Below are 26,467 nucleotides of genomic sequence, written 5' to 3'. Positions count from 1 at the left end.
TACAGATCTCTTGCATTTAGTTCACAATTATGGCCAGGCAAGCAGCAAAGACAATTATTTACCTCCATTTAATTAAGTATTGCAAAGGGAATTCGCCCCATTTTTTTCATCAATTCAGCCTTATTTACCATGGTTATTAATCTTAATAGGTAAGGACTTGTCCCCATTTCTAAAGAAAACAAAATAAAGGTGTTGAAAAATTTCTCAAATATGACCAGTTGTTAGTGATACCCCGCTGCAAATTGATAAGGATCAGATTAGATTTTGATGCTCTCTTTAAACAACCTACTTTTGTATCGCACTACCTACTGAGATGTAGCCTAGCCCACCACATTTAAGAGGTCACAATGTCCTCAGGACCAACAAATGTATCAATTTGCAACCCGTATACTGTACACATCCTACTATTGTTAAGAGACTCAAATGTCATCTGTGCTACCATATTAAGCTGCTTCAAACAAGTTCTAGATTTGTTTATATTTTTGTTTATAAAGTAACAAAAAGTAGAAACTGAAGTTGTCACACGAACCAATATATATATATATACTTATCAATCCATGACACTCAAGTTAAATAAATTGATGCTGCTGGATCTTTAATGGAATCTACAATGAAAAATAAAAAGCACTAGTCAGGCAACTGGCTCTGCTAGTCTACCGGGTATCAAGCTCCTTGCTTTGATTGAACAAATAGGCGTGTAATTGGCATAAACAAATAGACATATAATTGTGTATAAACTGGTTGCCATTTTACAGACGGCATCTGCTCAGATGTAACTATACCAAAAATCTTACTGCTGGACAGTAGCAGCGGTTGAACATGGCCTGACTACATTCAGCACGCCTCTTGCAGTGGCCTGTTGGTGAAAAATCAAACCAGTTGAGAAAATGCCCATCATATTTCCAAATTTGGTAGATTTACTAATATCCACAATTCTGATATTACCTCAAAGAACGAATTGAAGTTCAAGCGCATAAGAAATTGCCTCAGGAAAGGTGCTCGTTGGCTTCCAGCAAGACGACTACTTCTTAGAATCGTGTACAAGGAATTGGACTTCTTGTTGAATTCCTGAAGTAGCAAGATCATGATAAATAAGAGAGTAGAAGATAACTATATAATTGTAAACCTTGTCTAAACCATATGAAGCTCAAAAGTAATTCTAGCAATTGTTTGAAATTCTCAATTGGAAAAAGTGCAAGATTCAACTCATACTTCATGATACAAGGCACTTGTAATGCATTGATGAATGACATGAAACCATTATAATGTATGCAGCATTGGAAGTGTTGCTGATAGAGCTTGCAATATGGCCAGGTCTGGCAAGGTAAAATCTTTGATCCTGTTAAAAAATGCTCAAGCACAATCGAACTTGTACTCACCATGGATGTGTACACATATATGACTCATTTACTTTTGGATTGATTCGAGTCAACTTGGAGAATGTTTAAGAAATTAAAGATGCATGATAGATTCATAATCCTGTCGAAAAATGATGGGCCTGTATTCAACTTCCACGTACTTGCAAAGCTGAAATGGGACTTCTATGCCAGCATGTATGGCCGATAGCCGGCCTTCTCATCACCAATAGAGTAAATTCAAAATTGATAAACAAGTCCTCTATGGTGATTTTATGTAAAATATTTGATCAAATCCCCCAAAATTTTCCATGATAAGTTTTTTGAAATTGACTAGGGTGTCAGTGAGAATAAATAGGAGTTATTAGATGTCACAAGATTTGAATACATAGGACTTCCAGTGTCATTCAGTAATATGCCTACTATAAACACATTTTGTTTTGTCGCAGGTAAAATATTTGACTACTGCTTGTCATAATGGTATCGAAATCAAAAGAAGATCCATCTTAGTTTATGATACATTATATAATGGACCTGTCGGACAAATTTGTTGAAGATGCTACTAAACGATAAAACCATATAAACGAGTAATGGATGGAAAGTCAAGGCAAGGCTTCACAAGTAGCATATCGAATCAATATTAATGTAGTTAGAAGAGTTATTAGCAGGCCTAGTGTTTCTAGAAATAGAATTATCCTTGGTGTCTATAGCCTCATAACAAGACAAAGTGATGGCAGCTATTATTGCATATTATGGTACCAGGATGTGAAAGGTCAGTAAATCATGGTGCAAACGTATACAATTAACCATCATAACCGCTCAGCAATTTATCAAACTCAGAAATATTAAGTCGTTTACTTTTCATCTCAATTCTGATATGGCATGAAGAATAGTGTTGTGATAATAGTCAATAACTCAAAAAGAAGATAAAAGGTTATCAAATCTTATATCAGCCATTGAATATAAGATGCAGCTAATATGATGGCTTTATCTGGACAATTGTCACACACAGCAAGGATCAAGCCGAGCTGCCTTGGGCCGAGAGCATGGGGATTGGATCCCTTTATTTTATTGTATTTGCTTATTGTATTTTGGTCCCTGCAATAGTAGTATTTGTTTTTACATACTTGTTCAGTCCAATCCGGATGGGCTAGCCAAACCGGCTTGACGGTAGCAACCTATATAACTTTGTAGTGCGCACCGTAATTATTCATCTAATGGATTTATCTCTTTTGCCATAGCCTCCTCTCTCCCTCTCCTCTCTCGTTCTCTCTATCCACGGCCACAGACCACCCATGCTTCGCCATCTCTAACCCATCGGTCGACCTTCCACCCTAGTCTCTTAGGGGCAGCCCACTTCTCCCGCTTCTCTTCCCTCTACCGTTGCCCTAAACCCTATCCACCGTCCCTATCATTCCACCACCACCATCCCTACTAGTGCCACCTCATCACCGCTAGCACTTCACCACCACTAGATGCCTAAGAGTATGTACCTCCACCTACGGAATCCCCACAATCCAGATCAAGCCCCTAACCAGCCACTAAACCTCACTGGCTTCTACAGCACTGATGCTGGGTTTATACTGCAAGAGGCCTTCGTCACATGATCCGAAGTGGAACTTATCAAGCAGCCAATGAGAAAAGGAGGTAAAGTAAATTATTTCCTGCTCCATTAAGTGCATTAGAATGCCTCAGTGAAGCCCCAATTCTGCAGTTCCTCTTAGTAATAACTATCATACAAACTCCATCTAGTTTTTCTGTGCCCTCAATTTAACCACAAAGAGGAAAGAAATAAGATGGGCAATGCATCTAATAACATAAGCCAGTATCACCATTTATATTCAGATAACAAAACAGCTTCTGAATTACCTCAGTTATATGCTCCAATTCAGATAAATTTGAATTACTTTCATACTGTTCAATGTTCCAGCAAAACTGCAGGCAGAGTTTCATTATGCTGTCTAATATTCTAGAGACAGATCCAATATCCAAGAAAGATTGCGAAATCAAAGCTGACAAGTATCTGCAGGCAATACAAAATAAAATGTTATATCCCATCATATGTAAAAAGAAGAATATAAACATTATTCTTAAGGCCTAAGACAATGATAACTTGTAATGCAAATAGGTTCTATAAAAGGATGATTGTGAATTCAAATGTGAATGGGTTGAAGTATGAACACAAGCTTCAGAATCTACCTATGAAAACATGCAAGGTTCTTGAATTATCACCAAGTGCATGGCATAATAGTAAAGCGCACGTTCTCCTTACCTCCTATATGGAGTGAGACTCCTGCTATACCAGCTCATACTTGTGCATGTTGCATAAGTATTTTGATATAGGAAATTGACTAATTGAGAAAGGTGCTTGATGTGACTGCAGAAATGGTAATGCATATCTTCTTATGCTATAATTATCTTAATTCTGAATGAAAAAGGAAACTTCCAACAGAAAAGAATAGGTATCTCAGTTGTATATCTCTTTATCTCTTCTTTAACCTTTCAAATCAAAAATACAGCTGAAAACTTGTGAAATTACTCCTTTCTCATAATAGTTTTTCTTCTTTTTTTCTCCCACATGGATTTGTCAGTTCCTGATACTACCAAAATTAACTTCCAGATCTGAGAATATTCTAGAATCATTCAATATAGCTTTGATAATAGAACTTGTTGAAAGCATGTGTAAGTTCAATTAGGCATATGGGTGTAAAGTATTCCCAAACCCTTTTTAGAGCAACTTAAAATAACTTGGTAAAATGAAAGAAATAAGGTTTGAGGGAAATCAAATTAGCATTCGTTAAAATATAGTCAGCTATATAGGGAATTCTATGGTTTGTACTCCATAGATGCAAGAACACAACTTTATTCCTTGCAGGTTGTTCCAGCAAAAAGTTCTAGTCTTTTACAGTTAGCAAAGCCTAAGCACAACATCATAGAACTCAAATTTTTATCAAGATCAATTGCAAGAAATCTCTTTCCTTACAAATGTCCATCAACCAATGACAGAACTTTTCTTGCCAAGATGTTATTTGTCAATCGGTAGTCATGCATGTGCTTAGAAGTTAGCACTGTAGCTTACTAAAATAAATGGCATGCCTGATTTTCATTCTCCTCTCATGCCAGGTTTCCTTCTTGAGGAGTAAAATAGTTGAATGATCACTACACTATTTTATTGTAGGTATTTATTCATGATAAGGGTAGTATAGCATAGTATTACTTACAGCTTTTAATTATTATTTTTTACCTAATGAAAGGTGAATTATAATATTATGTTACAACTTTAAGGCATTGATAAGGCCTTGTAACTGATTCAGAACCAATAAAGAAGAAAAATAATGATGGAAATATACAATGAATTATTATAGGGTATGGAGAGAATCAATTGCATACTCTTGGTGAAAGTTCACTAGTTCTGTAAAATCATGTGAATCTTGCACATGAGCTTGTAAAACATTCCACTGGGACTCAATAACATCAACCTGCAAAAAACAAAAATTCTTTAAGTGACTAAAAGTCTGACCAAGCAAGGATTATACCTGGCTAATTTCTCAAATAACCAAAAGAAAGAGTAGGTATACATAACAAGGACATCTTAACATGTGAAAGGACACAACTATTATGAAAAATGCAACATATGCCTTGATGTATGTCTTATCTAATTAGATACTAAAAGAGGTTTTCAAGGCAAATTAAGTAGAATTTCTTTTAATGAGCCAAAGACGTGGATCTATTTCTTATTCTTTTTTATGGAGGAGAGACTCAATTCAAGTGGTACAAAGGGAAGAGTGAAGAGGAAGACCAAAAGAGACTTAAGGCCCTGAGCCGATGTGGACAGTAACTGAAAATCAATTGAATGGCTGGAAGGACTTCATGTGGCAGATTCCAATTAATTGGGACATAAGGCTATGCTATTTTATTTGTACAGTAAATCTTTAGAGTGCACAAAAATAAAGATTGCGACCTCCATCATGCATTAGTACAAACTTTAAGGTAACATAGATCTCTCCAGGACATGACAGGACTCAAAAGTCAAAATATGCTAGGATACAGGAAATTGTCATATAATTTCCTCTAGACAAGGCATTAAAGTTTCCAAAAGAAATGCTGATCTTCACTATGCATGCCTTACTGTTGAGAAATTCCAAAAAGTGGTCTACTAAATGCGAATACACTAATATTATAAGATCTAGCCATCTAGGTGAATTATGGCAACTCCTAGGTGAAAACCATGGTATATGTGAACATGCAAATGTTGTTGAAGAATAAAGCAAGTATTGTATGCTCACACAGGATCCACTTCACTACACCTGTTAAACATAGTTTGACTTGCTTAAATAAATGCATGAAATGAATTGCTTTCTCCTCCAACCAGGTTAAACATTTTCCTTCTTTGAAGTCTCATAACCATGCATACAGCCAAGTCCAATAAGCATGAGCACTAGCATCGACATCATTAGCACCATAACCACTACACTACAACAATCATCATCAATGGTTATGGCGATGGTAGTGATAATGATTGCAGTAGTAGTTAAGCCAAAGGTGCAGACAATTGATTTGTGGAAAATATATAAAGGCATCCGAATGACTGCTTACGTGGGGTTTGGGTGATAGAAGATGTATGCAAGCTTACCCTCATCTCTAAAGAGGTTTGTTTTTAAAATGTGAACCCACGACCTCTTGGATGCAAGGCAACCCTTATCGCTACACTAATCGACGCCCTTTAAGTTATTCAAGGAAAATAAATATAGTGAAAGGCAGGTGGTAATAGATTTAATAGATGATGTGGGACAAATGTGCAAGTTAGTTGACTAAACTAAGAGAAATCAGCAAATAAACAACTTAAATAAAGGCAAGCTAGTCAAATAAATATGTGAAACTATGTTATAGTATATGGTTACAAGCAAGATAACTTGTTTTTAAGAGAATGACTTAGATTGTTGGAAGCATGGAAACTTCCTTTGACTAGGGTTCTTCACTCAAAATTGAGATCAAATCATTAATAAAAAAGATGGTAGATTAAGGCTAACAAACTAGGCAATTTTATGGGTTCTAGTGTAGAAAATTAGGTTTTAGAAAATTCTAGCAAAGGTTACTGAAGGAAAGGCTAATGTGAGAACGGATATTTTGGCGTAGGGGATAAGATTACTAGCAACAAGTGATCCAAGGATAACAAAATGTGGTGTGAGATCCAGAATGATGTTACCAGTTGTTATACCTATCAATTGAGTTTGCAATAATGGGAAGATGAAATCTGATCCATGATTAGAAGCCCGTGCTGAAACCAGATATAAAGATAAAATATGAAACCTAATCCAAAGGATTAGATCTGTATCAAAATATATGAAAGGTCAAATTCTCAAAGGAGTTGTAAAAGTCTTGCGATGTCCTGAAACATCGAAGAACACAGAAGGAACGAAAAGAAGATACCAGATCTACAGAAAAAGACCCTATTTCACGCTTCGAGGGTTCCGATTTCACACTTGGGGGGGGGGGGGGGTTACTTCATGAAACCCTTGGAGAAAGCTTCAAGGTGTTTTTATTTCATCAAAAAGTCCCTAAGCACAATGTCTTTTAACTATTTATAGTGATAATGTAAACCCTAAGTGAACTAGGACCCAACTAGACCAAAACAAGACAAAGATAGACCCGACCACTAATAGGCTGAAAATTAGCCCGAAAATACCATAAAATAGAAAAAGTCATAAAACAACTAATCAAAGTCTAACTAAAACCCAATGACACATTAGTAACCAAGCCAAAGTGAAATCGGTCGAGTGGTGCAACTCCATCTACACATGTAGACCCATATGTCCGGTACATCGTCGGGCTCGATGTCCTCATCATTAGGTATCAACGAATTTTTTGGTATATGATCAAGGTAAAGGAGGAAGTTGAATATGTTCAGATGAACTCATAACCTTTTTCAGAGAATAAAAATGAATGGAGTTCCATTTATTTCTAAATAATGAAATTCATTTCAAACTGAAATCAACTTAATTCTTGCAAACTATAATCAAATTAATTTTGTTCATATTTGGTTCCAAAAAGAGTGAAAGATTTACTTCTCAAAAGTGTTACGGAAGTCATGATCATTTGCAACGGTTGTACAGGTTTTAATTAATGAAGTAGGTAATTCATGAACACCGTAGTGAATTATTATCAACCCAAATGATGAAGATTTAATGGATGATGTTTCATCACACAGATGTGTTTGATATTCATGCTCAAACAATTGATGAAGATTTCAAAGCACATTATCTATGGTTATAAGTGACACTATCAAACAATTCATGCTCAAAAGCAGTTGATATGCAAGCCATGAATCATCAGTCAATTATCTCTCCATACAAACTATCTCTATACATACTAAAGAAATAGAGCACTAAAGAAAAATGAAAGTGCTAGATGTAGAATGACGTGAAAGAAAACAATGGTTCCTAGCAACTACCTGGATATAAAACTGTAGATTTCTGATTAAGAAAATCATGTGCTCTCTCACTCGCCACATTGGCCTAGAACGTTGTCGACGCAGTTGAGACACTGAGCTATTACTGCGATCCCTCCGGTAGTTAGCAAAGTCAGCATGGTCTTCATGCATTACTGCAGCCCAAGATTTCTCCAATTCCATTTGTGTTCTCTTCAGTCTAATCAAGTACTGGAAAACCTTGCGATACCTGGACCAGATTCACTGTCTCTAGACATGAGATAAACAAGAAAAGAGCTTCACAAAATTGCTATTCTGAAAGGACCCTTAATCTAAGATAAAATGGATCCTTCTTAAATGCAATTCTAAGCTTGTACAATCACAACTCACAATACACAAGCATGTCAGCAATAATACTTTGTATGTTATGCCAATAAGAGACTTACTTAGAAAAGATATCTTGAGTAAAAAAAAGTTGTAATGGCCACTCAACAGAGTATTCAAGAGAAATGCCATCCCAACCATCAAGTGACAACTCTGAGGAAGCTCTTCCTTGCAAAGGAATTTCCAAGTTTCCATCAGCATTAGCCTTCGATTTTGGAAGACCCTTTTGAGAGGCAGCCATGTTAAATCCGAAGGATGCCATTCTGCAATATATGAAAGTGAACTCAGAATGCATTTGAAACAAAAAATATGACAGACTAATACTTGCAGGGGACAAGGAAATATGATAGTCCCAACCTTAATGCTACTCTTGAAAAGTACTTGTCTTCTTCACTTATAGTCTTAAGTGCAGCCTGCATCAAATAAGCTCAACAGCTTTTATATTCTTAAAAACAGACAAATCATGGGATGACCAGTCAAAAGTATTATATCTGGTCTAAGATCAGTAGGTTGAATGTGAAAAAAACAGAATGAATACATATAAAAGAGTTCAATACAGTATTTACACTTTGTACTAGTAGATGATACAATCTTAGTATCTTACCAACTGAAAGGGGATCATAAGATCTGCTTCAGCAGTAGATTGACGAGGGGGTAGACGCATCAACTGACGGCTCTCCTCAAGAAAACACTAAAGCAAAACATATACAATCGCAACCATAAGAATTATGAAAAACATTGTCTATGCACAATCATATCATGTAGCGTGTCAACTATTCTCTTTGAATTTTCCATATCAAAAGAAATGGAGTAGAAAAACATTTTCAACAATGAAAAGACTTTTTAAATTTGCAAGATCTTCTTTTAAGGCATTTCATGAGGTATGAATACAATAACAAACCTGTATATGAATACAATAACAAGATCTTCTTTTAAGGCATTTCAAGGTGATTAGATAAATTTTATGTTGCAGAAAATTCTCTTATTAACCCTTATTCTGTAGATATTCTATTATAGAATCTACACGCAAATGCTAGCACAAATGAAAGGTAAAGATCTTAGTGCTATCACATGAGCATACTCCTTATAGAGAACCTCCCAACAGAGCAACAAAAAGACAATCTATGGACTAAAATTGTTTACAGGCTAGAAAGAATCAGCAAAACAGTGGTTGAAGAAAATATAGCTTCACCCAGTACAACAGTAGAAATAAGACACCACCTGAGAATTTATTGATTCATGTTGATTCCCTATGTGTTAACTGTCAAAGGCAGCTTTCATAAAAAAAGAGCTCATGGTGTTCAATTGTTGGATTATTAACAGTTCTCAAATAGTTGATAAAAGCTGTAACACATGCACATTCACACTCACACATAATCACTTAGTGGTTCAAAAGATATGCTCGAACAAGAGCAAACAAATTTAACTTACCATATCTTGGCCAACAACATAAACTAGCAGGATATACATAATGTATAGAACCAGTGAAGTGTATGTGCTGTTAATGGACATGAAGTAAATAAGTAGCAAACATGCCCAAAATAAGAAGTTAAGAACCCTTTTCTTTTGTCGAGAGAAAATGGGGACTAGGCCCTGATTAAGGATGCACAAAATAAGAACATTGAGAGTACATGTTCATCCAAGAATAACTATATTTTCAAAAGGTGGGATCAGTTCGTGGATGCATATAAGTATTTTGAAAGGCATTTTTGGCGACCCCCTTGGCGAGGTGACACACCAGCCACCCTGCTAAGCAAAAAGGCACTGGAAGAAGGCAGTCACTGCCTTATCGGACCCTCTTAGTGCTGAAAAGTGCTAGGCGGGCCAAGCGGCCTACTTTGACAGGTTAGTGTCGTTGAGGCCGAGGTGTGCGCCACTGATGCAAGAGTATCCCTTGGCCAAATCAGGCTTAATATCGATAGTATTATTGCCATCAGTGAGGGCATTTGGGTAGCAATGGAGAGAGGCATATGCGGTGGATCATTTGGAGAAGAGGATGTGGTTGGAAGGGGCGAGAGCAACGGCATCGGAGAAGTGAGCAACGGCCTCATTGAAGTGGCCAACAGAAGATAGCATCGCCCTTAGCTTTAGCCTCATCGGCCAACGGAGAAGAGAATATGAGAAAGCCCTTAGGCTAGATAGGAGAAAGGAAAACCCTAGATTGCATAAGGAAATGGGGAAGGATAAGGAATTTTAAAGTCATTAGAGGAGAGTTCTAGACTAAAGGAGACTAAGGAATTTGATCTCTCTGATGGTTTTTGGCAAGGTTCCAAAAATCGGTATCGGGATCGGGATCGGCCGTCCGAAAAAACGATACGTATCAGCTGTATCGGCCGTATCGGCTGCCTGTATCGGATCGGATTATTTTAATTAAATAAAATTCTAAATATTATTAAAAATGTTAGAGAAATTTCTAAAAATTTAGAAAAAATTATAAGAAAATAAGAAATAATAATTACTCACATATAAAGCCTAAAAAGTAAAAATATTTTTTTCTCCTTCTCTTCTTTTCTATTCATTCTCTCCCACATTCTTTTTTTTATCTTTTTCTCTCTTTCTTTCTCACCTTTTTTTTTAATCTTTCCCTCTCCCACACTCTCTCTTCCATTTTCTCTCTCTCATGCCCCATTTTTTTTAATCTTTCCTCTCTCTCTCACTCTCTCTCTTGCTCTTTCCCTCTCTCTCTCCTTTTCTCTCCCTTCCTCTCTCTCCCTCACTCTCTCTCTCTCCCTCTCTCTCTACTGCTGCTGACAGCAGCAGCTGTCAGCAGACAGCTGTCTGCTGCTGATGCTGACAGCAGCAGGTGGCTGCAAGCAGCAGGCTAGGCCGAAACCGAGTGGTTTCGGCCTGGATCGGGATCGGCTATAGCCGATCCCGATCCGTTTCGACCGATCCCACTCGGGATCGGCCGAAACTCAAATCCTTGGTTTTTGGAACATTCGGGAGTACAAGGGTAAATTGGGCTACGAAGTAGAAAAGTTAGGTTGGGCTATGGACTTCTTCTGGCCCAACTGTATAGGGTCTCTAATATAGAAATTTATAGTTAGGCCTCAATGCTACTTCTCTAAGAAAAGAAGAATTCTAGCAAATCCATTCGTAACATATTATATATTATATATGGTCCTTTAAGTTTTTTTATATATTAGTACCTTGGCCATACCTTTCGCCTAGTCGCTACGAAGTAGGGTGGTCGTCAGCCACCCACTGCCGCCTTTCAATACACTAACGCATATTAAATTGGAACTACAAGAGTCAGCTGACATTTACCACTACATTATCGCATATCAATACACTATATTAGATTTGACATTTATCAAATAAAAAATTCATAACTCATTAGAACATATATTTGACATTTACCAAACAAAAAGGCTATAACTTATAAGAACATATATTTGACATTTATCAAATAAAAGCATTGCAGCTAAATCCTAAATAAGTTGAAGAAAGAAACAAATACAGTTGAGAAAGAAGATGACGGCTCAAAACCTGGAAAAAATCGCCTTTTGCTAATAGAAAGTAGTCTTTAAGAGCCTTCAGGTGGCCATTCAGATCTGCCCGTATGACCACAAGCTTCCATGACAAAAGAAGAAAATAAATGATGCATAATGAAAGTGTGACAAAACAATCATGATTAAGAACAGCCAAAACCTGCCACAAATGATTTGCTGCAATTGTGCGAATTGAGCTTACAGCAGATTCAAACAGCCTTTTGTGGAATTCAGACGAACGCTGGAAAAAATGAAAGAAATTGAGTAATGAGTATCATCAAAAGGTAGCTAAATAAGATTTTCACAAAACAAAAACCTTCAACTCTTGAAGCATTGCATCAATTTTATCAGCCTCGGACTGGGGAAGTAATTCATCTGCAATCAGATCAGAACAGCCAGACAAATCTTTTGGAGGAGCAAAGCTTCCTAGAAAACCTTGAACTCTATAAGACTCTTTCAGGATTGGATTGTGGGTAAAAGTTTCCTGTAGTTTGAAACCAAAACTAGGATTTCGGAGAACTCTTACTGCTTTACCAGAAAAAAGAATTGATTCAGCAACTCGCATATGTATATATTCTGGTACCATGTCCTGCATTAAGATTGTCATGAAACCAATGCATCTAACAACCCACAGCATGATATCTATAGATGAATAATCATGCCAAACAAGAAAATAGAGAAAAATCAAAGCAAAAATTCCAAAATTTTATCAGTAACTTTCTTCTTTTCATTGGAATGTATGCGTGGCTTATTTTTGCATCACTGAGAATATCAAGAAAAAAAGGGGCACATGAATAGGCAGGTAATCAAGCGGATCTTGCAGAAGGAAAAAGTGCCTTCTGGAGAGCACTTGATACAATGGGATGTCCTTCTAAGACATGCAAAAGTACCTTCTGGAAAATCTACATGCAAAAGTACCCATAAAATATATTACTTCCCACCAAATCCACAATGTGTATATTTCAATTAGGTTGAAAAAATAGTCTAACCTACTCAGCAAAATTCAACAAAATCTGCACAAATATTAGAATTTACATAGAGGTTAAATTACAAAGGTAATAACCTAAACATATGACCACCTAAACAATTACTATTGATATCTATCTATCATGAACTACTAACTGTTTTGTGTTGTTCACAAATGATATATGTATGTTAACACAATTAAGTACCATGAGTGAGGTAGACATGATATACCAAGGATATATGGAATCCTGAGTGCCAATCAATTAGAGATGTATCATCAGCTGATTTCTGCATCAACTTCTCAATTACATCAGGACGAGATGATTCACTCTCCGCATCCCTGTCATCTTGTCTGCAAATTATGATGAAATATATAGGGTGTATATTTATACAGATAAACAAACTAAAAAGTTACAGGAAGGAAAAAAAAGAAAACATTGTCCATGACCAAGAGTTATCCAACATTCTTCAGAAGACTGTACTAATCATTTGACAGATAGTCCTCTCAGTCTGATCAATGTTTAGCACTTGAAGATGGATTTTGTGATTATAAAGGGAATAAGCACATTTGCAGGGCCATTCATTTCACTTATGATTTCAATAATGATATCAGTTTGATGGCACCAAAGTTACCAATATAGCAACTCTGAAATGGATTGTGGTATTGATAGTTTATCAAGGACAGGCCAAAAATTATAAATATATATGGGAGAATGAAAATGGCTCTCAAGGAGGCTAAATAAAATGTCCTCTATTTTTAAAAGATCTTTAACCACTTAATGCGTCTGTGGTATGAGTTACGAAAGACTGCTGGTATTTCAAACAATAATGTTAGTGGAAAGACCAGCATGGGAATATTTGAGTGGGTTTCAATGAGAGGCAGCCACAGGAGTGAACAATAAAAGATGTGGTTGGCAAATTAAATGACCTTAAGAAATAAAGGGACCGCATGGTGAAGCCATGTGAGTGGCAACCAACTTGGAGGGGAACAAGGAGGCACAAAGACGGAGAGACAGATGTACAGGGAAATGGGATAGTGAAGTAAGAACAATGAATGAGAATAGAAGTGGAGAAGTCGAGGAGTGTCTGATGCAAGGTAAGAAGGAAATAACTCTAAAGTGAACCTTGCTGGACTCTATGATTCTACATTTAAATGTTCATCACATATCATGATGTGATAAATCAATAAAGAATGCCAGTTCAATCTGATATACGTTTGTAAACGAGCGGACATAGAGAGAAGTACTTCATGTATATATCAAAATTTACATGGATGAACAAATTAAGCTTCTCAAAATGAAAGTACCTTTGAATGAAAAATTCGCCATGCTGATCTTGAAGAATTCCATAAACCATCCAATATGCAAGTTGGTTATACATGACCTGATGTCCATGCCATAAAAGCCTATGCTTTTTCACATGAAAATTAACGAGGAACAAGGATTACTTCAAACTCTGGCAAAAAACAAAATGCTTTCTTTTATATACAAATGAGTATGCAAAGCAATCATAGATGCTGGGGATGACTTCCTCAAATAAATGGAAGCAGATAAAAAAGCTTTCATATGTCAAATGTGATCTACCAATATTGATGCACGGGAAGTAGAAAGAGACTTGACATATACAGTAGAGTAACAGCAACTTTGTAGCAATTAATTCTAATTTCAAAACTTAAACATAAGCATATATTGGGAACTTCTACTTGTATTTAGTTCCAAATAATTAAGAAACCATGGTTCACTCTTATAACACTACTCTATCCACAAGCTAAAGACAGAATATAACAAGAAATAAGATATGCAAGTTCCCAAGGTCTCAAACAGAAAATACCAAGTCAGTACCTTTGAATACAGCTTTGTAATTCAGGGACTCCACAATGGCAACGTTTGTGCAAAAGGTTGAGAAGTTGGCCTCCTCTGATATCTTCGCGTTCCATTTCCAGGATGAGCTCATAAAGAGGAGGCAAAAGAACCTCAAACTAGAGAAAATAGCCGGTCAGTATCGAGCAAATTTTCAAATAAATACAGCAACCAAGTTGTGCTGGTATTAGCAATAAACCCACTAAAAGGTTTTGACAACCTAGTTCCATGTGAAATAAATTTTACTGTATAAATCCTTTATTAGTCCACAAGGAAGCATGAAAAGAAGACAAAACTAGACCTTGTTGAGGCCCTGAGTGACAGTTGCCAAGATGGGCAAAGGATCTGACAGGAGATTCTGCTCAACCTGCAAGACAGCAGCCCGGTATACTGCCAAAATCTCAGCAATGCCGTTAGCGACCGCCCTCCGGTAAGAGCTTCCCCTTCTCGCTTTTCCCTTCTGAGATTTATCTGCTCGGCTTAATGGAACATCTACGGCAGACTGAATCCAACTTAAGTCGCGAGACTTAGTCGCAAAACGGTTGAGCTCCCTATAGTAAAATCCCAATGAGATGAGCCTCTCTATAACACTCCTGCAAAGGAAACAGGCAATTTCATAATTAGGGAAAGTAACGAATGCATAACATTTAGTAGATAAACATGCACTACTAGACTTGAAGCAATAGAACTAACTCCAAATTAACTAAGCGCATTCAGCCCACATTATGCCGCTAAGCATAACACCATGCTTTTTGAAATAAATTCTCCCCATCATAAAAAATTAAGAATTGCTAGAAAAGAGAGAGAGAGAGAGAGAGAGAGAAACTGAATCCAAGTAACATGACAAGTTCTAGATCAACTCCGATGCTACAATCTTTCATTTAGTGAAATCGATGCTTACAATTGAACGAATGCTACAGCATTTTGGACTAGTAAAATTGGGGTAAAGAGACGAGATTTGCGGACCTCTCGGATGGCTGGATGAATGAGAGATCTGGGGCGAGCTTGAAAGTGGGGCCATAGTCATCGGGGATCTGGTGAGGATCTGAACCTAGGGCTTCCGGTTGCTCCCTCTCGTCGATCACGAAGTCCCCCGTGAATCCTAGGAGCGCGAGGAGTAACTCGTGAAGCATCACGCTCACCTCTTCTCACTCCACTTCGTCCTCTCTCTCTCTCACTTCGATATTGATCGGGAGAGAAACAAGAAAAAGGAGCGGGCGGCGTTTTCTTTCAATTCTTAAAAAAATTTGGAATCGGGTCGAGCCTAAGTTTAGGCTCGGTCAAGCTCGGCTTTTTCGAGCCCAGTTTAAGTGACCAAGCTCGACCCATTGACTTTTTTGGATCAAGTCTAATTTAAGCCTGCATCGAGCTCGAGTCAAGTTCGAGCCGAAGTCCTAGGAGTTGAACTGGCCGCGGAGGAGGAAGATAATGTCGAAGGACGGAGAAGACTAATAGCAATGGCCAAATATACATACACTTGAATCGGACCGAGCTATGATCATCTCCGTTCAAATATAATTTCGAGTCAAGGTTAAGCTTATGTGATCAAACTTGACTTGATTGGGTTTGAGCCGATGCTAATTTAGCTTGATTCAAGCCATCTCATTGTTTTTTTTTTCAAGTCATTGATCGTATAGTCTAGATCAAATATGACTTATTTGTAAAAAGATAGGGCTTAATTTGTAATTACTATAAGCCTGTTTTTTTTCCGCTTGAGCACTGCTAGTGTTACCAAATCATTTGACCTATCAAATTGTAAAACAATGTCACGAAGTTATCAAATCACTTAGTCGCTTCTGGATAGGGCTGTCAAAATAATCGAGCCGGCTCGAGCTCAACTCAATAATATTCGATCAAGCTCGGCTCGAAAATAGGCTGAGCCGAGCTTGATCATTAAAGCCAGGCTCGAAATTAAATTCGAGCTAAGCTTGATCCCGAGCCGGCTAGATAAGGCTCGAATATATATATGAGTAATCAAACTAATATGAACCATGAGATCAAAACCCTTTCACCTGTTCAGAATTTCAGCCATTATTTTATGACATAATTATATTTATTGTTTGTAATTTATAATTTGGTTGCTTGTAGTTTTTTGATATAATTATCTTTGTTACTTGTAATTTATATTTTGGTTGTTTGGAGTTTTCTAATTCATTTATATTTATTGCTTGTAATTTATATTTTGGTAATATTTATATCTTTATAGTTGAATTAGGTTTTATTTCAAACTTGATTCAAACCTAAATTAATTTAAGCTTGCTCAAGCTCGAAAATAGTTTGAAATTGATAAGACTTGAAATTGCTAATTGAGAAACTCATTTAAGCTCGTTTAAGCTCGAAATTGGCTCGAGTTTAAAATTGTCTCGGTTTGAAATTATTTCAATTTAAGCTTGATCATAAAGACAGGCTCAAAATTAATTTCAATCCAAGCTTGATTAGAGCCGGGCTTAATCAAGCTCTACACGTTTACACCCCCTGGATACTAGTTTAACTATATACTAATTTTTCAAACTTGCGTAAGAGAGCTATATTAGTTTAAGTTACTATGGTGTTTGGTGGAATTATTACACTTAATGTAATATAAAAAATAAAAATATTTTAGTAAATGATTGTATCATATTTTATTAAATGGATAAAGAAAATGTTTGAAATGATAATTTTTGGATGATAAAATAGCAATGGGCGAATATAAAAATATTAGATAGAAGCTAACAAAAGAGAGAAGTATGAATTAGTAATTTAGTATTAAGATAAATTATTATTTAAATATATAGAAGTATAACGAGGCTTATACTAGAAGAATTATGCTTATTCTACGGGTAAACGATAGTTTAATGTCGACCTAATTCCATACATACCGTTAGTTGAAATAAGATTCTACCCCTGGATCTACCAAACAACAAAATTATATTTTTATACACACTATTTTTCCTAAAATCTAATGTATATAAAAAAGATAATTTACCCTAAAAAATTCACAGATTTTGTGGAGAGAAAGTTGGGTTATGGAATAAAGAGACAAATTTACTCTTAAAAAACAGAGCAACCAGTACTTCCAATCAAACTAACCAATCTTTATGGTCAACATTTTAAAATATGACACAATTTCTGCTGTTAGATGAAGAGAGAGAGAGAGAGAGAGAGAGAGAGATTATATGTACGTATTAAATCATTGTCTTTCAGTGTTTCACCATAAATCAATTATATTTGATTTTTTTTTTCTTTATCTTTTTCTGGATATAGATATTAGAATCGAGGTGTTCGAGACCCCAATTCTTCATTCCTTACAGTGCTCCTGTGTTGGTTATAATTCAGCACTGCATTTTCTTAATGTGAAACTACCATCTAAAAATTATTTCAAGGAATGTAAGATCAAGTCAAATGCATACACAGGTATTCTAAAGAACACAATCAGATCCGACACAAAATACAACTATGGGTGGAGATATCATGAAAGAAGGATAGCATCTCAAGAAGGCCACAAAAAATAACCAGGATTATTGAATCTAATGACCCTTACAATCTGGTATACAAATGCACTTTAGATTATGCCAGAAATTCTCAAAGAAGAGAGAACAATGAAAACTATCCATAGAACCATAAAGTAGGCAGCCGTCATCCAAGCCCACAGCTTTGGTCCACCAAGTTCAGCACCGAGGATCAGACGTCGGAGTACCAGAACAGCAACACAACCAGCTGATGTCGCGAAAAAGATTAGAAGAGAGAAGCTGAGGCCTCCTGAATTCTGGATGTGCAGTGGTTGTTGGTAAACGAAGAAGTTGTATGTTGTGTTGATCAGCCACGGAATGCCAATGCCAACGTAAATATTGACTGAATTGCTGGAATAAAGGAAAGAAGAAAGGATAGTTTTCTTCAAATGCAAGTGGAAGAAAAAAGACAAGAGCAGACATGATACATGAAGCTTAAAGAGTCAGGAATAGCAACAAAGGATTCCATTTTCACGCAGATGGATCATACAGGTTCATTTATGTAGGTTCTTTTTAGTTGTTTGAGATGCCTAGCAATGCAATTTCCAGATATGCAGCGGCAGGGAACTCAAACAAAAAAAGAAAAGGAATTTACATAACAAGAAATAAGTCTTGTTTTCTAATTTTCATCATTAAGATCCTACTGCATCATTCATATCCCACCCATCTTGGCAGTAGCTTAAAACTTTAGGAACTGAACTCAATGCAGCATCCTCTTCCAAGGCCCTAGGATTTTTGACTTGGCTAGAAACTCCTAAAGGTCGAAGTAGGCTTTGGTCCTTTTTTGCACCAGAAATCTATGCTACTACATTAATGATATAAGCGAGGACTACTGTCATCAAACAGGTGTGCAGTAATACTAATTCTATGTTTGTCTGAGTTTTTTCCAGAGATCATTAACTCTATATTCTGATAGTCTCCAAATATGCAACTGGAGATAAAGTAAATTCAAATAATAACCTGCAGGTGATATTAGCTATAGCGGAATCTGCAGTTACTTGACGCTCAGCAGCAATCTTGCTTGCAACTAAATCTGGCCATGAGGTTCCACTGGCCAGTGCTGTAAATGCTATGATGTAAGGATTCACTCCTGTATGAGAACATTCAAAAAAATAAATCATATACCAAGAAAAATAAATTTCGCATGAAACTACAGAGAAATTCAAACTTTTGAAGCCAAAAAAAGGTACCTGTGACACAGCTTATCTGATCGGTAAGCTTGGTAACCACATAAGCTATTCCACTAATAAAAATCAGAGAGCACACAAATGCTATCCATCCATGAGAAATTTGACAAGGAGGCACAAAAGCAAATAGCAGTCTCCACGGTGTAAGAATTAATTGCCAAAATATTCTTGCCATTCTTAAGTAGATGCAATCCGTCTTCTTCGATTCAATGCTCTCCAACTGAAGGCAATAAATGATTTTTTAGAGAAGGCCACTGCCGAAAACTACTGGCATTTGTACAAGGAGTTGGGTTGTAACTATACGTGACCACTTACAAAGGTATAAAATAAAATGAAAAAGAGTCCCTTAGGTCTAATTCTCTATTATTGAGCATAACAATATATGCTGCCTCTGATGTTCCCACTAACTTAAAAACTTCAGCATATCTAGTATTCTTTATTAAATTCTGTTATCCATGCTAGTAAATAAACAAAATTAAGAGATGATCCTTTCCATGGGGCAAAACACCAAATTTAATTAGTCTTTTATTAGATTGCATTAACATAATTCAGAGAACATAAGGAACAACGTGGTGTCTTCCTGAATTACACCATGTTAAAAATCAGTTGACCTGGTTAATGATGGGTATTTTGCTACTGATGACAATAAATCCCAAAATACCCTCTTGGCAATACAAGGGTCCTAACAACACCATATAGAGAAGATAAAGATTGCTTCAGCCTTTATGACAACAAGAACTAGAAGTACATTAGAAAAGACGATATAAACCATCAGAAGTAATAGAACCAACGAAAATGAACAATTGGACAGTTTATTGCCCACAGTTTCTTACAGGTACAAGCTTAATAAATAACACACAGATAACTCTTTGCATTCATAGAGCAACAAAGATCATACATTGGAAGGAACAAATTTTATGATAGCTAATAAACTAAAAATCACCTTTATTGCATCTACAAATTGTTGCCTCCAAACAGACCCTACATTCAAATCTTCCTCGACATTTTTCCTCTTGATATGCTTTGGTAGAGAAGATTCTGCCATATCATCGTCAAGCACATTTTGGTAGACCAGACCTGCAAATTATTCTCTTGTGAAAAATAAATAAATTTAGATAGATAGACCCATCTTCTGTAGAAAAGTGAATGGCAAGGCAGAGATAAAATGAGACTACCTCAAACACTTCTTCCATTAGAAAAAGACAACTAAAGTTGAAATTGTATTCATTTTTATGCTCAAGAAAATTAACTTCATTTTCAAGCTCTCAGAGAGGAGAAACAAGAAGTGCTCATGGGATAGCTCTTCCAAGTAACTAACCTGAAAGAATTCTTCTATATGCATTTAGACATGGTAAATTTGTTAATTAATTAAGATGAGTATGCATACCATATATACAAAATTATGCTTTTTTTTGTTGTTAATTTTCTTGGAATATTGATCTTTTCTTTGTGAGATAGTAATAGTACTTCCATAAGCTATGAGTAAAGCTTCAAGTTCAATAATGTTCCTATTATAGAAATACCAATTGAGAATTCTGCTGCTTTCTGCTAGATAATGCTCTATCTTCAAGTTCAGTATGATCAAATCATATTTTTAGCATATAAGTACATAAAGGACATCTTTCGCACCCTTTTGAATCATGGCGAGCAGGCATAGAACATTTGTTTTCTAATGCCTTAATAAAGAAATGGAGATAATCTGTTCCATATTAACTGTTAGTCTATCACATCTAATTGAAGTGTTTAAAATGACTCCTACAGGAAATTATTAACGGCCAGATTTCAGGAATTCCCTACCAGCATTCCTTACCAGAATGGATGGAAAATATCTCAACAATACTCTTCTCCTGCCCATCGCTTACTTGAAATATCTCACAGCTATCATCACATTCTTTGTCACAATGATCAGATGATGTACTATTTTCTGGAACCCAATCTTCTGGCCTGCCATTTGCGGCCCTAATTACAGTATAGCATGCAACAAGTATTAATAAAGGACTTTATTTAAGATTAATTGACAATAGCCAGATTTGAGTTGTTGTCCATAATAATCTTCCTGCCGAAACATGACACCCAAATAGGTTGGTTTTCAAACTATACACCAGTCAAGGTGAGTTTTGCCATGTAAGACACCAAGTCTGCATGGATGCTTAATAAAATGTTAATCCAATCAGCAGACATCCAATGCAATAGGTTCTGCCCCGGTATGCTTGGCACTTTTCTTATTATCAATCACTTCAATTAGCAATTTGCCAATTTCATTCAATCACAAGCCAATCCGATAGGAGCAGGATTCAAGTAAGAGCCTATGGAACTAAGATGGTGTGCTTTAATTGTTGATCGACTCAGCAATTAGAATGTAAAAGCTCTACTTTACATCAGTCAGCTATCTGTTCAGTGATTTACTGCAAAGAATAACTCCACACATTAAGGCCATCCTATTTGGCGACTATATTTGTATATTGTAACTTTGTAAGTAGCGCAACTTTTGGACCGACAGTCTTTTAGGCGGCCAATGAGGTGGGTATCTTACTTGGCAAAATACAGCTAGACCAGTATGTAGTCTTGAAACAAATCTATTTGGATATTTTGTTTTGGCGTGAAGATCATTTTGGTCAAACACAGTAGGTTTTCACCTTGAATGGAAGACAAAAGACAGAGATTAGAACATGAAACATACAGTAGAAGAGACAGATATGGCCAGCGTCTGTCTTGAGCGTACGCATGAAGCAGAAGCAACCCAAATTGTAGAACTGTTAATAAGGCCTCCCAGATGGTTATCACCTTGGGTGTCCAGACCTTCATGTTAAAAGATAACACATCTATCATTCCTAGTAGCAATACAGATAAACAATTGTGGCTAAGTGCATCACTGTTACATCAATTACACAACTAATACATGCATTTAAGATAAGTTGTGAAAAAAAGTGATTCTCTAAGTGTATATATCGTAGCATGTATCACAATGTCCTATCACAAGTATTTGCCTAGCCTTAAGGAGGACATATAATTTCTTCAATTCTTTCATGCATGAGAAAGAAAAATCACCAGCCTTCTGCTTCGGTCTTGAACAAGGAATTGAAAAGATTTGAAAAGGACAATTAAATAGCATGTTATCAAACATGGGTTAGAAATGTAGGGATTCAGGTATATACATCATCAGCCATACATGCAAGACCCTTAATATCAGATTTATTTGTGCTATCTGCAAGAATTCACAGAACCATGGTGTTTATCCCTGATATTCTAGAAGAGATTTCCAGTCTGTGTTTATCTAACAAGTGTAATACAAACTTTCTTTTGTATATACATGTCAAGTATACATCACATACATATACATGTCGAGTCTGCTAACTGGTTGTACTTTATTCCACATATGCTAATAAATGGGTAAACAGAGTATACTGATTTCATGAGGTTATGATCAGTTCTTCTAACTGATAAAACGTAATCACAACTGCAGGATACCATAGGTAGTTTCTTTTACTTGTAATGCCACAAGCCTCCTCATGCATCCCATGACAAAGTCCCAGGGTACAAGTGGCACCTGAATTTCTTCCAAAATAATGTCTTGTGCGGCCCTGAGAAAGAAAGATGTATGGAGTTTTAACCTACCAAAGAGCTTGACCTAACGACTGCACCTGGACCATGGAGAGTAATCTCATCATTTTCTAGTATTAGGTTGTAGACAGCAAAAGCTTCACAAAAGTGATTTGCAGGACCAGACTAGAGATTTTCTACCACATGTAGGTAGATATACAAAGGAAAAACCGTTAGAAATGAACAGTATAATTTGTCTGCAAGTTAATAGGAACTTGAAAAGGAACTACAAGAACTGCATTACTAAAACCGAAGAAAGAGAATGAAGAAGTGTCCTCAGAATATGTCCAAGTTACCTCTAAGATGATGTACAGCCAAATGTATGCCCAGAAAGACCAGAATAGCTCAACAATCCAAACGCCTAAGTCAGATATCTTTTTCAGCGAACCTGCTTTCGGGACGATCACACAAACAGCATGGATAGGAAATAGGTCGAATGCAGCAGAACCTACAAGTGTACCTGGACCTAAACCTACAGATCAAGCTATCTAGCATATCAAAAAAGGAAAACAATGCACAATTGCATTACTATAAATTTGACAAACTTCAAGAGAGAGAGAGAGAGAGAGAGATGAATATGACAAGCAACACAAAGTTATCTTTTATATCATTGTTGAAAAAAGATCAGGTGTTTTACTTTCAAGAACAAAACAAGCAAGCTCTTGATACATCCTGATTTATAAGTGGTTTCATTTATATTCATTGACTGATAAAAAAATATTCGTGAAGGATAGATTTTGATGGGAATATGAATGAACATGGATCCTTCAACATTTGGTATTAAAACAAAATTACTATCTCCGGGCAAACGCTTACAGATGGAGCAACATAGTCGCAAAAGGGATTTAAGGACTAACTAATAGATACCATATTGATATGTGTCAACCAATATGCAAACAAATGTTCTTCTATCAGTTAATCAACAAAAAAGAGAGCAATTAAGAAAAACTTGTAATGCATGAGATTATAAAACCATACCTCCAGCAGTCAATTGACCAAGGTTTTGAATTGCATCAATTGTTGCTAAAGAGATCTGTGGGAAGCTTGTCCCAAAAGCCAACAGAGTAATGTCTGCTATGGTGTAGTTCCAAACTTTTTCATATTTAACGACCTGATCATTTGTGTCAGGATCTATATCCACTATCTGTCGAGTTTGTTTGACAATGTTCTCCATTGATCGAAAAAATCGAGCAGTGATAGCAGATAATCCAAAGAAGCAGTATGCAAGGTAAAGTATATATAGGAAAGCTCGCATTCCATTTGAAAGCAAATTTTCACCATAGAAAAGAAAGTAAGATTCACATCTTTCATCTGAGAACATATTTGTGACTTGTGGCCTGACCCTGGCTGTCTGCTTATTATCACTGGTGCAGTCTTTAAGTTCCTACAAGGGTCGCATAACCTCTCAGCTATATGATACCTGCTATTATATAAAAGTCACATCAGTTACAAATGTCGCTTGAAATTGATGTAGCTCATAAAAGATTAACCATAAGAGAGGTAAATCGTATAAAACATCAAAAATAAAAAGTCTGGCATAATTAATAATGACTTTTTCAATATCCATCTTCAAAAAGATGTCGTTTAATAAAGAGTCCATCGGTAATGTATGATCACCAACTTATAAAGCATCACACTAAAAGCAACACAATACAAGCAATGCCATGTTTTCAAGCATACTAGCCTCTGTAAACAAAATCGCCAAGATTTTTGTTGCATTGTTCTTCAAGTAAACGGTGGTGCAAAGAATGGAAAGACGAAATATCTGTTATATGCTATAGCTAATTTATGTCCAGATTTATCTTAAACAAACTATAATTATGTATGTGGTTTTATCACAATACAGTTAAAATTAGGTAAGGGCCTACATATGAATTATCATATATATATATATATCAGATAACAACGTTAAGAGAAGTATTACAAATACTGAGTCAAAGACACAAAATTTCTTAAACCACAATGTTACTGATCAACATTGATTGCAATTGAATACTATTCCATCTGAAACAACAAGCACGGATCTCTAAAAGCACACTCAAGACACAAGCTGAATCCATTTGATATTAACATTGCATTTTGTTCTTGCCATTGATTAACTGATAAATAGCACTATGCCATGTAACCAGGTGAGAACTACTGCTTACTAAGCCAAGACTAAATTTGACAATGTCCCAATCCTCATGTATCATGAACGACTTACGAGAACTGCACAATTAAAGTCCGACAATGCCCGACGATAATTCTTTGCAACCAACCCCAATTGAGGACAAATCCAAGATAAATCATTCCTGCAGTACTTAAAATTACCATCCCAAAAGTCAACTGATAATAGTAACTAGCTAAAAAATATGACATCTAATGATCGCGAGAGTTGCTTCTCTAAATTATCAAGAAAAACAAAACCTAATCCCATTCCACACCCCCAAAGATTAGAAGTCAGCAGCAGACTTGAGGCAACGAATCCAATCGAAAAATAACCGCTCTGTTCCAAGAAATCAAGAACCCAATTGTAGAGAATGGGAGTGGGATCGGGGAGAAGGATATCACCTGGGCAGGGCGAGAAATGTACTCCGGTGCGCAGTGAGGGAGAGAGAGAGAGAGAGATATTTCACGTGGCTCGGCTCCGCTCCGGAGACGTGCATGCGAGGCATCTTTCCGTTTCGAGGAAGCCAAAATATACGGCTTTCTTAAAAGATTTTTTTTTGACCAAACTAGCCCTATTCTAATTTTTTAATTACTAAAATAGACAACTTTTTAAACTTATTATCAAATAGGGTTTAATTTACTATACCCGTAACATAAATGATAAACTAATCAGGATTTTATCCCTAAGTAAAAATATTGATCAGTTTAGCATTTTTGCTTGGTCCTAAAATGATGAACTAATTAGTATTTTATATATATAAATTATTATAACTTAATTTTTCGACAGTTAAGGAAAAAAAATTGTGTAGCAATAAAAATACTGAACTGATTAGCGTTTTTAAAAATACTAATTAGTTTAATATTTTTATTGGGGTTATAGTGAATTAAACCTTATTTGATAATAAATTTAAATAATAGTCCGTTTCGGTAAAAAAGAAGCTTAAAACTCTCTTAACCCTAAACTTACCCATTATTATTATTATTATTATTATTAGATTGTTTACATAAAACTATTGAATACTTTCAAAATCTCATAACATTTATTGCATTCTTTAAAATATGATAATTGCTATTAAAACCACTTTGCTCTTGCTAAAATTACACCCCAATAGTTAAATATAACTAATTGTAAAGACCACAAATAGATTATATTACTCTTATAAAAATTATTTAAAATTGTTCACAAACTATCTAATATTTTATCTTATCTTCTTTTATGTTGTTGATAAATATTTTACACCTTAGATTTAAGTAAGAACAATTATATATATATATATATATTCGGCAATTTTTACAACAATATCTTATAAAAATTTGGTTAAAATCTAACCATACTAGCAATTAAAAAAAACTAATTAATTTTAATGGTAATTATAATATTTAAAAAAGACACATATAATGCAATTATGATATTTTGAAAGTTTCAGTGGCATTTATGTAATTAAGGCCTTTTTTTTCTGCATGCATACCCTTATAAAATCTCTTATTGATGTATATACCGGTTAGATATTCAGATGGACAAAATATTCTTGCTTTCCTTTTCTCTCTCTAGATTTTAAAGT

General features: G+C 35.8%; 2 protein-coding genes across 4 annotated transcripts; both read right to left on the bottom strand.

The window, feature by feature from the left end:
• Nucleotides 1–516: 516 nt before the first annotated feature.
• Nucleotides 517–15,695, bottom strand: LOC140761770 (gamma-tubulin complex component 4). Its single transcript, XM_073099238.1, has 16 exons — nucleotides 15,449–15,695; nucleotides 14,784–15,075; nucleotides 14,465–14,601; nucleotides 13,930–14,028; nucleotides 12,855–12,975; nucleotides 11,974–12,246; nucleotides 11,818–11,898; nucleotides 11,656–11,739; nucleotides 8,771–8,857; nucleotides 8,524–8,579; nucleotides 8,229–8,429; nucleotides 7,807–8,032; nucleotides 4,746–4,834; nucleotides 3,225–3,378; nucleotides 946–1,068; nucleotides 517–856 (listed from the first exon to the last, which is right to left on the bottom strand). The coding sequence occupies exons 1-16, from the start codon at nucleotides 15,613–15,615 to the stop codon at nucleotides 791–793; spliced, it is 2,256 nt and encodes a 751-aa protein (XP_072955339.1). The 5' UTR covers nucleotides 15,616–15,695; the 3' UTR covers nucleotides 517–790.
• Nucleotides 15,696–17,898: 2,203 nt separating this feature from the next.
• On the bottom strand, nucleotides 17,899–25,377 carry LOC140761700 (magnesium/proton exchanger). 3 transcript variants are annotated; one of them, XM_073099133.1, is made up of 9 exons: nucleotides 25,308–25,377; nucleotides 23,736–24,177; nucleotides 23,054–23,229; nucleotides 21,838–21,956; nucleotides 20,968–21,116; nucleotides 20,101–20,234; nucleotides 19,161–19,377; nucleotides 18,931–19,060; nucleotides 17,899–18,321 (listed from the first exon to the last, which is right to left on the bottom strand). In XM_073099133.1, exons 2-9 carry the CDS (start codon nucleotides 24,076–24,078, stop codon nucleotides 18,024–18,026), a joined length of 1,566 nt encoding a protein of 521 aa, XP_072955234.1. In that variant the 5' UTR covers nucleotides 24,079–24,177; nucleotides 25,308–25,377; the 3' UTR covers nucleotides 17,899–18,023. The 3 variants fall into 3 exon arrangements, with proteins under 3 accessions (XP_072955234.1, XP_072955235.1, XP_072955233.1); XM_073099134.1 differs by lacking the exon at nucleotides 25,308–25,377 and adding an exon at nucleotides 24,961–25,295 and having other exon boundaries at nucleotides 23,736–24,180; XM_073099132.1 differs by lacking the exon at nucleotides 25,308–25,377 and adding an exon at nucleotides 24,961–25,295.
• Nucleotides 25,378–26,467: the final 1,090 nt, after the last annotated feature.

The sequence above is a fragment of the Typha angustifolia genome, chromosome 6 (assembly GCF_048772165.1).
Source record: "Typha angustifolia cultivar Huaian chromosome 6, ASM4877216v1, whole genome shotgun sequence".
In the NCBI taxonomy this organism is placed as follows: Eukaryota; Viridiplantae; Streptophyta; class Magnoliopsida; order Poales; family Typhaceae; genus Typha; species Typha angustifolia.
This window is presented reverse-complemented; position numbering and strand designations above follow the sequence as displayed.